Raw genomic sequence first — 17,241 nt, forward strand, 5'->3', positions numbered from 1 at the left:
TCAGTCAGGTGCCTGTCCATGTCAAGCTGAGCCAGTACTTGCCAAGAGCCGTATGCATTTGCCTAGTTTGACTATGCCTAGGGCCAGTTTAGGCCAAACAGCACAAGTCCTAACCTTTGTAATCTCTTTTGCAGAATGTTCCAGGTTGTTGTGGATGGAATGCACTGGGTTTAGACTCTCAAGAGATTGTGCCATCCAGATCTGGTAAATTATAGGAATATTCAGACCTGCTTACTTCATTTACTCATTTTACTCTTACCTCCCTATTTAGTTTACTGCTCCATTGCTCTCCATTTGCATAGAACTTACTGTACTTAAGTTCTCTACCTAACAGACTATCATATAGAGACCATTTAAGAATGTCCTCCTTACAATCTTGCTGGATTAATATGTAATAGGTAGCATTTAACTTAATCTTTCCAATATATTGTAAGTATTCTATTTTCTTTTAGATTGTAAACTTGCGACCAGAAGTCTCTTACATTATTGTTGGCAGAACTTTAAGAAACAAAGGAATCATTTGCCTCCGGGTACCAGTTGTCAGATGTGTATAGACTGAAGGCTCCTTCTCAGACCTTTCAGCCTGTGATCTAAGGAGACTGGAGTTTTAGACAGCTCAAATGACTTCAGACTCCCTAGATCGCTGGTTGAGAGATCCGGCAAGTCATGAGGCATACTCCCAATTCCCACCCCATTGCTCAAAGTCCCCTGCTCCTGCGAATAGCAGCAACAGACTCTGCAAGAGTTGTTGAATGGAGATAAGACAAGTTTATCAAAAGGGGAGTCAATTTGATGAGGGGATAGGAGGAGCAGAAGGGGAGTTTAAGGATGAAGTGAAGCACAGTGATCATGTGGGATAAGTGAACATTGGGGAGCACAGTGAGGCATGTGCGATGGGGGAAGGTAAGACACTTGGATACCGGAAGGGGGACACAGTGATGCATGTGGGAAGTAGAGTGCAGTGAGGCATGTTAAATATGGAAAGGGGAACATGGCAAGGCATGGGGAACATTGGAGTACAAAGGGAAAAGGAGTGCACAATGTGGGATGTGGATATTTGGATGTTGGCACGTATTAGGGTTACCACCCATCCGGTATTACTCCGGACAGTCCGGTAATTAGACCGGGTGTCCGGACGGGTGGCGTTCCCGGACTATACAATGTCCGGGAACTGGAGGCGGGAGCAGGGTCGCACGGCTTGTCCGCCTCTGCTAGAGCTGCTGGATGCCGCGCCAGCTCCCCCTGACCCGCTGTATAAGCTGGAGGCGAACGCCGGGTCAGCACTGCCGATCCCCCCCCCCCCACAAGTGACTGTCTGCTTACTTTGCTTGTGAGCATGCCTGCAACAGCCTGCCCTTTCTCCTCCCACTCTCGATCTGACACCCCGTCTTAGTAATTCATTCTCTCTCCCCCTTATCCCCCTTTATCTTTTAATCCCTGACACCCTGTCTCTCAGTCCCTCATTTTCCAGAAAACCCTCACTCTCTTTATCCCTAATGGGCATCACGTTGTGGGGCATAATGTGTAATGAGCATCACAGCGTGCAGTGTAATGAGCATCACAGTGTGCGGTGTAATGGGCATCATGGTTTGGGACATAAAGTGTAATGGGCATCACGGTTTGGGGCATAAATTGTAATGGACATAACGGTGTGGGGCATAATGTGTAATGAGCATCAAGGTGTGGGGTGTAATGTGTAATGAGCATTACAGTGTGGGGTGTAATGAGCATCACGGTGTGGGGCATAATGTGTAATAAGCATCACAGTGTGCAGTGTAATGGGCATCACAGTGTGTGGCATAATGTGTTATGGGCATCACAGTGTGTGGCATTATGTAGGCATTATGGTGTAAATTTTTGGTGCGCACCTTAGGCACGCACTGTCCATTTTGTCCCTATTTTCTTTTTAAGTTGTCCACTCATGGCATAATGTGTAATGGGCATCACGGTGTGTGGCATAATGTATAATCAGCATCAATCTGTGGCATAATGTATAATGTGCATTACAGTGGGTTATTTGATGTAACGTGTATGTGGCATTACCGTGTGCGAAATCAGGAATAGATTTGATGCAAATGTAAAAAAAAAAAAACATAAGTCGGGTCAAGGGACGGGGCTGGGGGCAAGTCAATGGGTGGGCTGTGGGTGTGTCAAGTTGCGGTTCACTGTCCGGGAATCGCTCAACACAAAGGTGGTAACCCTAGCACGTATGCAAACTGTAGCCACTGGAGTCTGGCTTTGGGGGGAGGGTGCCAATTTGAATTTTGCCTCTGGGCATCTGGCATGAACTTCAGCCCCTTCTTTGTTGGTCTGTTCATGCTCAGCCACTGTATTTGTTCCCAACTGTATATTTGTTCCCAACTGTAATGGCTATAGGATAAACTATACATGCACTATAAGAAATTTTAACAATAATTTGTGTATATGGAATTTAGCACAGTGATCATGTGGGATAAGTGAACATTGGGGAGCACAGTGAGGCATGTGTGATGGGGGAAGGTAAGACACTTGGATACCAGAAGGGGGACACAGTGAGGCATGTGGGAAGTAGAGTGCAGTGATGCATGTTAAATATGGAAAGGGGAACATGGCAAGGCATGGGGAACAATGGAGTACAAAGGGAAAAGGAGTGCACAATGTGGGATGTGGATATTTGGATGTTGGCATGTATTAGGGTTACCACCCGTCCGGTATTACTTCGGACAGTCCGGTAATTAGACCGGGTGTCCGGACAGGTGGCGTTCCCGGACTATACAATGTCCGGGAACTGGAGGCGGGAGCAGGGTCGCACGGCTTCTCCGCCTCTGCTAGAGCTGCCGGATGCTGCGCCAGCTCCCCCTGACCCGCTGTATAAGCTGGAGGCGAACGCTGGGTCAGCACTGCCGACCCCCCCCCCCCCCACAAGTGACTGTCTGCTTACTTTGCTCGTGAGCATGCCTGCAACAGCCCGCCCTTTCTTCTCCCACTCTCGATCTGACACCCCGTCTTAGTAATTCATTCTCTCTCCCCCTTATACCCCTTTATCTTTTAATCCCTGAGACCCTCTCTCTCAGTCCCTCATTTTCCAGAAAACCATCACTCTCTTTATCCCTAATGGGCATCACGTTGTGGGGCATAATGTGTAATAATCATTACAGCGTGCAGTGTAATGAGCATCACAGTGTGCGGTGTGATAGGCATCATGGTTTGGGACATAAAGTGTAATGGGCATCATGGTTTGGGACATAAAGTGTAATGGGCATCACGGTTTGGGGCATAAATTGTAATGGACATCACGGTGTGGGGCATAATGTGTAATGAACATGAAGGTGTGGGGTGTAATGTGTAATGAGCATTACAGTGTGGGGTGTAATGAGCATCATGGTGTGGGGCATAATGTGTAATAAGCATCACAGTGTGCAGTGTAATGGGAATCACAGTGTGTGGCATAATGTGTTATGGGCATCACAGTGTGCGGCATTATGTAGGCATTATGGTGTAAATTTTTGGTGCGCACCTTAGGCACGCACTGTCCATTTTGTCCCTATTTTCTTTTTAAGTTGTCCACTCATGGCATAATGTGTAATGGGCATCACGGTGTGTGGCATAATGTATAATCAGCATCAATCTGTGGCATAATGTATAATGTGCATTACAGTGGGTTATTTGATGTAACGTGTATGTGTGGGGTGTAATGAGCATCACGGTGTGTGGCATAATGTATAATCAGCATCAGTCTGTGGCATAATGTATAATGTGCACAGGGCCAGCGCTACCACTAGGCAGCTTTAGGCAGCTGCCTAGGGCGCCGGCCACTGGAGGGCGCCTCTTCAGCCCAACATTTAAATCAAATATAATTGTGGCAGCAGCAGGTGCTGGGAATAGCTATCTCTAGTTTCCCAGCACCATTCTAAAAACCGTTCCTGGTCCCTGCTGCTGGCGATGGCTGCCTAGTGCTGCTACAGCTGGTGTTAAGGCACTGGTCCCAACTGCCGCTCGCCCCTCACCATTGGCATCAGCGGGGAACAGTGCCTCCATGGCAGCAGCTCTAGGCAGTCAGCAGCTGCAGCAGGGACTAGGGACGGGTCTCCCCACCAGCTGCAGAAGAAGGAACCAACGCCCGAGTCCTGACCAGTGCAGCGGTGAGTGGCACCAGCGACCTCCTTTACCCCCCCACCCCCAGGAAATGACGCGATCAGGGGCGGGTGAGCACCCCAGTGTGTCCCCCCCTCCTCCTATACAGCGGCCAAGGGGGGGGGGGCGGTCGAGCACCGGAGCCCCCCCCCCTGCCTAGGGTGCTCCGGTGCCTCGCACTGGCACTGAATGTGCATTACAGTGGGTTATGTGATGTAACGTGTATGTGGCATTACCGTGTGCGAAATCAAGAATAGATTTGAAGCAAATGTAAAAAAAAAACATAAGGCGGGTCAAGGGGCGGGGCTGGGGGCAAATCAATGGGTGGGCTGTGGGTGTGTCAAGTTGCGGGTCACTGTCCGGGAATTGCTCAACACAAAGGTGGTAACTCTAGCACATATGCAAACTGTAGCCACTGGAGTCTGGCTTTGGGGGGAGGGTGACAATTTAAATTTTGCCTCTGGGCATCTGGCATGAACTTCAGCCCCTTCTTTGTTGGTCTGTTCATGCTCAGCCACTGTATTTGTTCCCAACTGTATATTTGTTCCCAACTGTAATGGCTATATGATATACTATACATGCACTATAAGAAATGTTAACAATAATTTGTGTAAATGGAATTTAGCATCTACTTAAAAACAGGATTTATTTGACATTACATTTCCAGTCCTGTTTTTCTCTATAAATACATATTTCTATCAAGTGACTAATACATTGTTTTCATTCAGAGGTTCCCAAAGTTTGTCCATTTTACCCCAAAAAATTGTTAATCCTACAAAAATTATAATTCCAGTAAAAAAAAAGTATTGCTTTTACTAAAGTATTTCCAGACATTAGACATGAATCTCTGCCCCTCTGTTTTACAGAGGTCTGTGAGCTCAGGGAATAACAGTTTTATGTCAGTTTCTCCTATTTAAATTACTCAATGACTCCATTCTAATTGCAAACATACTGCATTATTACTCATAGATAACTATATAAGTTGTCTGCCTAGTAGTAGTAATGCTTATGAGTGATGTTCCTGATGTTTCATAGAGTCAGTTTATATGACTGGGAATATGCATGGATAGCTAATGGTCTTTACAAGAACACATAAGTCAGATAGTAGTAGACTGTAAATTTAGGATACAAATCCAAATGATTGTGCAATTAATATATTATTTGAAACATTTTAAAAGTGTGTTTTAATACTAGAGGTCTGGACCATTTTTCATGTTAGACTATGTAGCTGACTGCCCAGGGCTGCCATCAGAGATTGTGGAGCTCGGGAATGGCAAAATAAGCAGAGCCCCCTTTCCAAAGGTTTCACCCTGAAAGGCCTGGTGAGACCTGTGTCCGCAATACTGGGCACACTACTCAACCTTGTTTATGACAAATTATAATTAAATACTCCAGTCTTGGGAACCTTTTTGTCTGGACCTGGGACTGGAGTCCCTGCAGTCCCCCCTTGATGGCTGCCCTGTGGCTGCCTACTGTACTTCCAAGTATCCTAGTTCACCTGAGTAAAGAAAACAGTCTTTAGAGGCATGTATTCAACTACCCAGAGATCTTCAAGGATGCATATAATCACTACTACATAATAAAGTATTCAAGGATGCATATATGCATGGTAAATTTCCATACAAAGCTGTATAAATCTTAGGGGGACATTTACCAAAATGGATTTCCTAAAAATTCGTATTCGTATTTGTATTAGTAGGAAATACGAATGAGTACGAATGATAGTGATCCTAAAAAAGTCGTGTTCCGGGGTTTAAGTTACTACAAAGTCGTATTTTTAAAATTCGTATTTTTCGATGTTGTAGGCATATGTATGTTGGTTTACGCATGTTTTCGTATTGTCGTAGAGTCGTAGGTGAAATACGAATGGCGTAGAGATTTTTGTCTGAAAACGCCGTTATTTCACGAATTTGTCGTGAAATGTAATACGAATTTTCGTATATTCAACCACATGGCTCACTACGAAAATGAAACTACAAGCGTGATTGGTGTATCTCTTTTACACTTGGGGAGGGCTCTCACACCCATATATAAGTCGTGGAGGCGCCAAAACTTGTTGTGGGTGTAGTTTGGAGTGTTTAGGAGAGAGGTGCAGTGGAGAGTTGTTTGGTGATTTTTGGTGAGATTGTGAAAAGTGATTTCTGAGTGGACCTGCTGGTCATGCTCAGTTTCATGATGCCGGCGTCTTCTTCCTTGGCACAGCCAAGACATCAGCTGTCTCAAAGCCCACACTGAAGCACCCTGATATAGCATATAGTCTGCCATGCTAGAAGTCAGGAAGTGTTTGTAGGTGGATGTTTGGCTTTTATAAGGCACACATGTGTGATTTCTAAGGTCTGTGATGTGTTTTTAAAATGATAACACATGTGTTCCATTGAAGCCGGTGAAATACACTTTAAAATAGACCTTGTCAAGGAGGGTGTATTTTATTTCACGAATTTTTTTACGATTCTGAGTTGTTTACGAATCCTATTTTACAACTTCACGAATACGAATTTTTAGTACATGATGAAAATACGCCTAGCCCATGCAAAAATCATTCGTATTCTATCGATGGTGTAGACTTTTCGTACACATGCGTAGTCGTATTTTGATATACGAATACGACCTCAATATAACAAGTTCACGCCAAGATAATTTCCACGATAGTACGATTTTTTTACTTGTTAAATTACGATTTCACGAATACGCCAGAAATTCACGCCAATACGACTATGAATACTTTCATGACCTATTTCAGTCAAATAAACTCAACCTTCTAGTACAGAAACATGGCTCACACAATTAGACATTGGGGGGTATTCAATCCCCGCCACTATTTCTGACGGGGGACATAGCAGCTGGTGCCTATTCAATGCTGTCTTTACCAACAGCATTGAACAGGCATCACGGCAAAACTTTAAAAGCAATCGGGCTTGTTTTGCCGAGAACGGCCATGGATTATCGAGCTCACAGCCAGATCTCGACGATCCACGGCCATTTCTCGTGGCCACGTCCCATTTTCGTCACTCGGCAGGTGCGACATTGAATCCTGCCTGCCAAGATGCAGTCGAGCGGGCCGAGAGCGGGACCGGGTCATGACTGTCAGGCCGGCCAGACAGCCATGACCCTGGATTGAATACTGCCTATTGGTCTTTATTTCACCTACACCCCAAGCATGGAATCAAGCAAGGAGTTGGAGATAAACATTTCCTTTCTCTACAGTACACGTTCACAGTTTTAACAAATGTCCTATCTTTCACATCAACATCTATTCAGACACTTTCTATCAGGATTTTCAACCCTTTTGCCTAAGTGTTGCTGTTCTTTAACACCTGCAAAGATACCTTGGTGCGTGCACAGTGAGATGGGTGCCGGACGGGGTACCGACAGGCATTCACCCGACGTCGGGATCCCGACTGTCAAAACACCGACAACCGGGTTCCCGATGGCCCCCCGCTATTTTCCCTCGTGGGGGTCCATGACCCCCATAGAGGGAGAATAGAATAGGTGGCTCGTGTAGCGAGCTATCATGCCCGCAATGGGCTTAGTTGCGCTCACCATGCTGTCTGGGTCCGGACAGTTGGGATGCCGACGTCTGGATAATGACTGTCGGGATCCCAACTGTCGACCCCTATACCACACCCCAGTGAGATCTCAGCACATGTGTAGTCTGCTGACAATCGCTTTATTGCAAAAACATCAGCTCTGCATTCAAACACTAGGCCCCTAGTACACTATAAGCGAACTAAGATACATATATACATATCTTGACCTAGAACTTGGATAGACCTGAAAGAACTGAAGAATTAGCATGATGTTGGTTTATTATAGTATACATGAAAGACAGGATGTATCCTGTGTAGAAATATAAGCAATTGGAGTTTGACAGCAAAAAGTTAAAAGTACTGATTAAATGGGAAATGGTCCAATAAAACAATTAGTTGGTTATGTGATGGTTGTCATAAGTTAATGTTTCTGGTTGAAAGCCAGACTTGGTCTCCAACATTATAAGCTTTAAAAGGTTGCTGACGTCTGTCACATTGAATCTTACATTTAGTTTGAGAAAAATGTAGATGATTTGTTAATCTACTCCATATTCCTAGCTTGAACATTATTGACAGGAGAGACAGAAGCCCTGATTTGATGGTGTTTTCTATAATGGAATTAAAAAAGTTTATGAATGTTTTCAAATATTGTGGACAAATTTATCAAGGAATGATAATAATGCCCAAGTGCCGTATTCAATGTTGTGCGAAAATGGTTATGTTTACGATTTTTCGCACCTTTCTCTTCTTTCGGTACAGTGACGCGATTACTAATTTCGATTTTTCGTGTATTCAAAGTTTCGTTTTCGTGGAACGCCTAAATGCGTAAACTAACCAATGAAGTGAAAACTGGGCGTTTCGTTTTCGCTACCCAGCCTCGCCCGTTTACTATATAAGGAAGAGTACTGCGTAGTGTACTGCGTAGTTTACCCTCCATTTTGGAACACTGCGGAGCGCTGATTTGTATCGTGGACTGTGTGCTGGAAAAGCATATCCAAACGAAGGCAGAGCACTGGAATCACTCGCGGTCTTGAGGTTAACCTTTTTTTTAAAACTGAGTGTAATGTAATTGTTTTATTTTGTTTGCAAATGTTTTTTATGATGACAAGTGTGCAGGGATGAATTCCAGTTTTGGGGTGGCCGGTTTGATAGATTTGACAATTCTAAAATGCAATTTTAGAATGTATGTTTTTTGTGAAATTGCGGTTTGCTGTTTTATTGTGCAGGTTTGGGGTGTCCTTTTTTTTGCGCCAAAGATCAGGGTGTGGCTCTTAGCCTACTGTACACTGCTAGTAAGGTTTGTTTGGGGGCTGCAGGGCTGCTGAATGATGTCTTTGGGGTACCATGTGGGGTGAATATTGTCATTGTCCCTGTTTTTTATCCACCACACATCAGGGTGTGGCTCTTAACCTACTGTACTCTGCTTGTAAGGTTTGTTTGGGGGCTGCAGGGCTGCTGAATGATGTCTTTGGGGTTGCATGTGGGGTGAATATTGGCATTGTCCCTGTTTTTTTGCCACCACACATCAGGGTGTGGCTCTTAACCTACTGTACACTTGTAGTAAGGTTTGTTTGGGGGCTGCAGGGCTGCTGAATGATGTCTTTGGGGTTGCATGTGGGGTGAATATTGGCATTGTCCCTGTTTTTTATCCACCACACATCAGGGTGTGGCTCTTAACCTACTGTACTCTGCTTGTAAGGTTTGTTTGGGGGCTGCAGGGCTGCTGAATGATGTCTTTGGGGTACCATGTGGGGTGAATATTGGCATTGTCCCTGTTTTTTTGCCACCACACATCAGGGTGTGGCTCTTAACCTACTGTACACTTGTAGTAAGGTTTGTTTGGGGGCTGCAGGGCTGCTGAATGATGTCTTTGGGGTACCATGTGGGGTGAATATTGGCATTGTCCCTGTTTTTTTGCCACCACACATCAGGGTGTGGCTCTTAACCTACTGTACTCTGCTTGTAAGGTTTGTTTGGGGGCTGCAGGGCTGCTGAATGATGTCTTTGGGGTACCATGTGGGGTGAATATTGGCATTGTCCCTGTTTTTTTGCCACCACACATCAGGGTGTGGCTCTTAACCTACTGTACACTTGTAGTAAGGTTTGTTTGGGGGCTGCAGGGCTGCTGAATGATGTCTTTGGGGTACCATGTGGGGTGAATATTGGCATTGTCCCTGTTTTTTTGCCACCACACATCAGGGTGTGGCTCTTAACCTACTGTACACTTGTAGTAAGGTTTGTTTGGGGGCTGCAGGGCTGCTGAATGATGTCTTTGGGGTACCATGTGGGGTGAATACTGGCATTGTCCCTGTTTTTTTTTCCAACAAACATTAGTGTGATAAGTTGAGATTGAACATATTTCACTTTCATTCATAGAAATGTTGAGGAACTCTCAAAGACATTTCAATGAGCAGGAAGCACATTCGGATGATTCCCTGAGGTTATCCAATGAGTCACTGCAAGACACAGAGGAAAACAATGTGCCCGGTCCAAGCACAAAAGAATGCAACAAATTAAGGAAGTCCAAAAGAAAGGTAATGTTCTCCTCAATTTGTACCACCCCACTATTGCATTCGCATGCACTGTCCATTAAATGTATTTAATTAATTTTCATTTTCTTATAGGCATGTCACAATTGTTGTCCGACTTTACCTGTTATTTTACATTGATTTTATATTTATTGTTTCAATGGCTGCATGTGTACATTATTTACGCAGACTTCAAGAATGAGAAGCCCTCATCTTTCTGAAAATTCGACATCTGAGGAATCGCTAGGAAGATTTGATAATGCTTGGGAGGACAGTGAAGAATTTAGATTGTGGCGATCAAAAATCTCATCATCTCGCCGAAAGGAAAATACTTCTTCAAATTCTCAAACCAAAGTAAGTTAAATACTGTATACTTCTTGTTTTTATTTCAAAAGAATGATGCTAATATTTTGGCTTTGTATCTTTTTTATTAGCAAAATTAAGAAACCCATTCCCGTAGGCATGATACAACTGTTCGACACAGGCGTCAAGAAGATGGTCACCAACATGAAATACGTTGTACAGAACCACAAGCTCCAAGGCATACAGGCAATCGTGATAATGATGGAAATTCAGATGCAGGTGGATCACATAATTCTCCCGGAGATGGATCTGCAGAAGAAAACTGCAAGAAGATGCAGAGAGGAATCCGTTTCAATGAGTCAGAAAGATTTGCCTTAGTTGATTTAGTTGATCGTTACTACGACATGCTATTCGGGCCAAGGGCACAAACTACTGCTCCTAGACAAAAAAGAAAAATATGGAACACAATTGCTGAGAAAGTAACATCGATTTCTGGAATACGCAGGGATGCAAAGCATTGCATGAAGAGATATAACGACTGCCGTCGTCAAACTAAAAAAAAATTAGGAATTCAACGAAGGCACGAAATGGGGACCGGTGGAGGGCCGGAACTGAAAGTGAATTGGCTTTCATGGGAGGAAGTTATAAAAAAAAGATTAAACCCAATCATGGTTACAGGCGTAGCAGGCAGAATTGACTCCAGACGTCAGGGAGATTTTGTGCACGAAGAGGAGCCTTCCAGAAGGAAAAGAGGATCTGTAATGAAAGACAGAAACAATAAAAGAAGGCAAATAGGTATATACAATTTTATTTTACACTTCAAGTTTCAGGTATGACCCAAACACTCTGGTCTGAGATGAAACTTGATCGAAACTGAGGTTTAAGCCAAATTCTCAAGTATGTATGGCTGCCCATTGTGTGCTGCCACACGCTATACTGCGTCAATGTCACCTGGAAAGCTATTCGTCTGCAGGTTATTTTCGCAGATGAACAGCATTTATGATGGCGTTGCAAAGTGCTCGGCTATGCAACGCTGTCTACACACTATACTTTGTTGATGGGTGGTGTTTTGAACTACTAGCAAAAAAAATCAGTGCTTATTGACCTGATATTGTTACATAATAATTTCATAAGTATTTCTTCTAAATGATATTGATTTTTTAAATTATATTTGCAGATGATCGTCCAGTTATTGGTCAAAGCATTTGTAATGAAACAGCTGTAACAGCACTTCAAAAGAACGCCTTTACACCCAGTAGAACCCAAGAAATGCTAAGCATACCAAGTTGTTTTTTAAGTTCAGCGGAGACTACTTTCCAGGGTTTTGAAGCAAGTTTACCTGAAAAACAAACATCATCAAGAGATTTGCATCAAAGTAAATCACGAGGAAACAGTGTTGATTCAGTAGAAAATGCACCAACACCGACTGAAGGTACAATATTTATTTTTCCACAGTTGAATGTCCATGGTGTACATATATATATATATATATATATATATATATATATATATATATATATATATATATTGAAACAACTCAATTTATAATTTTATTTATAGATGACAATCCAATGAACATTGCAGGAATGTCCTCCTGTATTGATCCATGTTTTAGTCCAGATTTGATCGGAAATAATTCCAATGAAGAGAATGATGAGCATCAAGCAGCTTCTACACCAATTGGTAATTAGTGTTTTGATAAATAACATTAATCTAAAAAACTCTTAAATTACTTATTAAACCATATAACTGTAATTTGTTTAACTTTATTCACAGCAAGACAGCCAAGGGTGCAAGTAACAACTAGCAAAGAGATTCCAGATGCAGAATATCAGCACATCCTTGCTCTCTCTGATCAAATGCAGGATCGACACAAATCATTCCACACTCTTTTACAGCAAAGTATGGGTAGCCTGGAAACTTCATTAACAGAATTAATTACCACAGTGCGAGAGAATGAAGTTAACCGTCAAAAAGACAACAAAGCATCTCAGGATATTATGATAATCATGGCGACTGCGCTTAACAAATTAGTAGAAAACACATCATGTCAAGCAAGTAGTCTAATGCTAATTTCAGAGGCAAATCAACATTCTGCAACATATTTGAATGTGATGGCAGAATGCCAACGTCAGACAGCATCAAGTTCTGTTTTGATTGCCACATCTTTAAAATTGATTGTTGAGAACATGGCCAATAAAGCTCAACGTAGATCGGATTCACAGCATGCTCAAACAAGTCATCAACAGTTAGAACGAAAGACCACTGCCCTTACAGCAGGTTCAGCAACCTATTCATATTCACAAATGTATACGGGGTTTCCAGGAATGTTGCCACCGGGCCGTTATCCTCCAACAGCAACAGTATCTGTGCAACCAATACAATCACCTTCCACGACTGAGAAGCTGGCTTCAAAGATCGCTGAAAATGAAGAGGAGTGTATTATACCACCAGAATAGGGTAACATTTTTGTCCATCTAATTTTTGGCAAAATATCCTTTTGAGCACTTCCCATTCCATCACGGCAGTGCCCTTTGTGCGAGTTCTCACCCACATCCCATAATGGAATGTAGGTGAGAAGAAGTACAAGGTACTGCCATGTTGGGATGTGTTAATGGCCTTTTCAGCTGTATCTGCTTGTACCCACACTTCCCATTCCATCACGGCAGTGCCCTTTGTGCGAGTTCTCACCCACATCCCATAATGGAATGTAGGTGAGAAGAAGTACAAGGTACTGCCATGTTGGGATGTGTTAATGGCCTTTTCAGCTGTATCTGCTTGTACCCACACTTCCCATTCCATCACGGCAGTGCCCTTTGTGCGAGTTCTCACCCACATCCCATAATGGAATGTAGGTGAGAAGAAGTACAGATGGGTCACGGTCCATCCTTGCTGGCGGGTCGCCAGAACGTATGCGCTGGCGACCCGCCAGCAGCCTCGCCAGCGAGGAGACTGAGACGCGCGTGCGTCTCACGCGCACGCGCGTCTCAGTCTCCGTCGCTAGCGTGGCGGAAACCCTGTCCGTCTCCGCCTCAGGGAGACGGACGGGGTTAGGGGGGGGTTAGGGGGGATGCGGGCAGGCGGCGGGGACCCCGGGTTACCGCCGGCAAGCCGGCGGGGACCCCGGGTTACCGCCGGCAAGCCGGCGGTGACCCGGGGAAACGTTTGGAAGCGCCGTCGGAAGGGGGCGCGCGCGCCTCTCGTGCGCGCGCGCCCCCTTCTCACGATCGCCATGGCGCTGGCGGGGGATGGCGGCTGGCGACGCCAGCGCCATCCCCCGCAAAGATGGACCGTGACCCATCTGTACAAGGTACTGCCATGTTGGGATGTGTTAATGGCCTTTTCAGCTGTATCTGCTTGTACCCACACTTCCCATTCCATCACGGCAGTGCCCTTTGTGCGAGTTCTCACCCACATCCCATAATGGAATGTAGGTGAGAAGAAGTACAAGGTACTGCCATGTTGGGATGTGTTAATGGCCTTTTCAGCTGTATCTGCTTGTACCCACACTTCCCATTCCATCACGGCAGTGCCCTTTGTGCGAGTTCTCACCCACATCCCATAATGGAATGTAGGTGAGAAGAAGTACAAGGTACTGCCATGTTGGGATGTGTTAATGGCCTTTTCAGCTGTATCTGCTTGTACCCACACTTCCCATTCCATCACGGCAGTGCCCTTTGTGCGAGTTCTCACCCACATCCCATAATGGAATGTAGGTGAGAAGAAGTACAAGGTACTGCCATGTTGGGATGTGTTAATGGCCTTTTCAGCTGTATCTGCTTGTACCCACACTTCCCATTCCATCACGGCAGTGCCCTTTGTGCGAGTTCTCACCCACATCCCATAATGGAATGTAGGTGAGAAGAAGTACAAGGTACTGCCATGTTGGGATGTGTTAATGGCCTTTTCAGCTGTATCTGCTTGTACCCACACTTCCCATTCCATCACGGCAGTGCCCTTTGTGCGAGTTCTCACCCACATCCCATAATGGAATGTAGGTGAGAAGAAGTACAAGGTACTGCCATGTTGGGATGTGTTAATGGCCTTTTCAGCTGTATCTGCTTGTACCCACACTTCCCATTCCATCACGGCAGTGCCCTTTGTGCGAGTTCTCACCCACATCCCATAATGGAATGTAGGTGAGAAGAAGTACAAGGTACTGCCATGTTGGGATGTGTTAATGGCCTTTTCAGCTGTATCTGCTTGTACCCACACTTCCCATTCCATCACGGCAGTGCCCTTTGTGCGAGTTCTCACCCACATCCCATAATGGAATGTAGGTGAGAAGAAGTACAAGGTACTGCCATGTTGGGATGTGTTAATGGCCTTTTCAGCTGTATCTGCTTGTACCCACACTTCCCATTCCATCACGGCAGTGCCCTTTGTGCGAGTTCTCACCCACATCCCATAATGGAATGTAGGTGAGAAGAAGTACAAGGTACTGCCATGTTGGGATGTGTTAATGGCCTTTTCAGCTGTATCTGCTTGTACCCACACTTCCCATTCCATCACGGCAGTGCCCTTTGTGCGAGTTCTCACCCACATCCCATAATGGAATGTAGGTGAGAAGAAGTACAAGGTACTGCCATGTTGGGATGTGTTAATGGCCTTTTCAGCTGTATCTGCTTGTACCCACACTTCCCATTCCATCACGGCAGTGCCCTTTGTGCGAGTTCTCACCCACATCCCATAATGGAATGTAGGTGAGAAGAAGTACAAGGTACTGCCATGTTGGGATGTGTTAATGGCCTTTTCAGCTGTATCTGCTTGTACCCACACTTCCCATTCCATCACGGCAGTGCCCTTTGTGCGAGTTCTCACCCACATCCCATAATGGAATGTAGGTGAGAAGAAGTACAAGGTACTGCCATGTTGGGATGTGTTAATGGCCTTTTCAGCTGTATCTGCTTGTACCCACACTTCCCATTCCATCACGGCAGTGCCCTTTGTGCGAGTTCTCACCCACATCCCATAATGGAATGTAGGTGAGAAGAAGTACAAGGTACTGCCATGTTGGGATGTGTTAATGGCCTTTTCAGCTGTATCTGCTTGTACCCACACTTCCCATTCCATCACGGCAGTGCCCTTTGTGCGAGTTCTCACCCACATCCCATAATGGAATGTAGGTGAGAAGAAGTACAAGGTACTGCCATGTTGGGATGTGTTAATGGCCTTTTCAGCTGTATCTGCTTGTACTCACTTTTTACCCACACAACAGCAATTTGTTTAACGCTTTATCAATATCATTTCAGATGTCCATTTGAGGAATTGTGAAGAAAACAAGAATTTCTTTCAAAGTTTAACCAGTTTTAATTTTATTTTTTCTGGAACAAATTTGTTTTAAAATCTCTTTGACTTTTTCAAAATTTGGGTTCGATGGTCCGCTTTGAACTGCAGTACAATGTTGAGGTTCATTTCAATATTCTGAAGACAACACCCTTTAAAGACAGAAGAAGTTCGCAAATGTTAGAATTTTTTACGAAATAACAGCATTTATAAAAAATAATCGTAATAATGTTAAATTTTCTGTCAACAAGCAGAAATATGAGTACGCTTGAAAAGTTTAATGTCTGGCTACAATAGTAATGTGCATGTGATATCGCTTATAGGTGATACCTCATTTTAGAGTGACAAAATAAAAAAAAGCTTGTTCAGCATCATCAGTTACTCAGGATGACCAACTTGCACTATTGGAAATATCTTTACAGCCACCAGCGTACAAGTTTTTTTTTTTAATAAAAAAAAAATCAGGAAATATGGTTTGGTTTTGGTCAGATGTGCGAAAAGAACGATTGCTACATTTGCAATGAGTGTTGGTGAATGACAGAATATACTTGGAGCAGATAAGATGGATAAATAATAATACAGATGTTTAGGTGGCACAGGAAAATTAGTGTGCAGTGTAACTAGGTTATCCTTGATTATGCCCCCAGCATGCGCAATGCTTTAACCAGTGCATAATAAAATGCAAAGGTTGCCACAAGATCACATGTCTGCAGATGTGTATTTGTAAATATTGTACTACCTACATAGCTACATATCAGAGACCCATACTTTAATTGGGCATGTGCTAACAACAGAGAAAGGTAATATCTATGGGAGTGTGGGTTTGTGGACATTTCCAGATTACCTTGCCTGGAACTAGAGGTTACAAATCTAATTTAAATAACAGCAGCCTACATTTTCAGAAGATTTTCCAGGCCACCCCTTTGGACAAAGTTTAATTTCAAGAATAAAATATAGATAAATGAATCACGTTTTGCCAAAATGTCATCCGTAAATCAAGTTATATGGTAAGGAAGAATATTAACCTCTGTTTCCTGACATTTTTTATGAACGGAAGCGCACACACTTTACAGGGGAGCAGGGGTTCAGATTAGCATACTCACCAATTTCATCAGCAGAGGAGCAGATAATCCCACCGTCAACAGATCCATCCGTAAAGGTGAGCAGGCAGAAGGGTCGTAACTGAGCAGGTCCGGCAGCCACACAGCACATCCTGCAAGGGAAAACAGACGGGGGGCACAGGTTATTGACTGTTTGGATGGGTAGGAGTCTTGACACCGGATTCCCATGCGCACAGAGCGCACACACTTTACAGGGGGGCAGGGGTTCAGATTAGCATACTCACCAATTTCATCAGCAGAGGAGCAGATAATCCCACCGTCAACAGATCCATCCGTAAAGGTGAGCAGGCAGAAGGGTCATAACTGAGCAGGTCCGGCAGCCACACAGCACATCCTGCAAGGGAAAACAGACGGGGGGCACAG

The 17,241-nt window shown here is 44.2% G+C and overlaps 1 protein-coding gene across 1 annotated transcript; it reads left to right on the plus strand.

The window, feature by feature from the left end:
• The first annotated feature begins 10,634 nt into the window (after positions 1 to 10,634).
• LOC146058878 (uncharacterized) lies at positions 10,635 to 12,930 on the plus strand. The gene is made up of 4 exons (XM_083171084.1): positions 10,635 to 11,266; positions 11,649 to 11,903; positions 12,032 to 12,154; positions 12,248 to 12,930. Exons 1-4 carry the CDS (start codon positions 10,804 to 10,806, stop codon positions 12,928 to 12,930), a joined length of 1,524 nt encoding a protein of 507 aa, XP_083027210.1. The 5' UTR covers positions 10,635 to 10,803.
• The last annotated feature ends 4,311 nt before the right edge of the window (positions 12,931 to 17,241 follow it).

Source organism: Crinia signifera, chromosome 1, assembly GCF_055691185.1.
Source record: "Crinia signifera chromosome 1, ASM5569118v1, whole genome shotgun sequence".
NCBI lineage: Eukaryota > Metazoa > Chordata > Amphibia > Anura > Myobatrachidae > Crinia > Crinia signifera.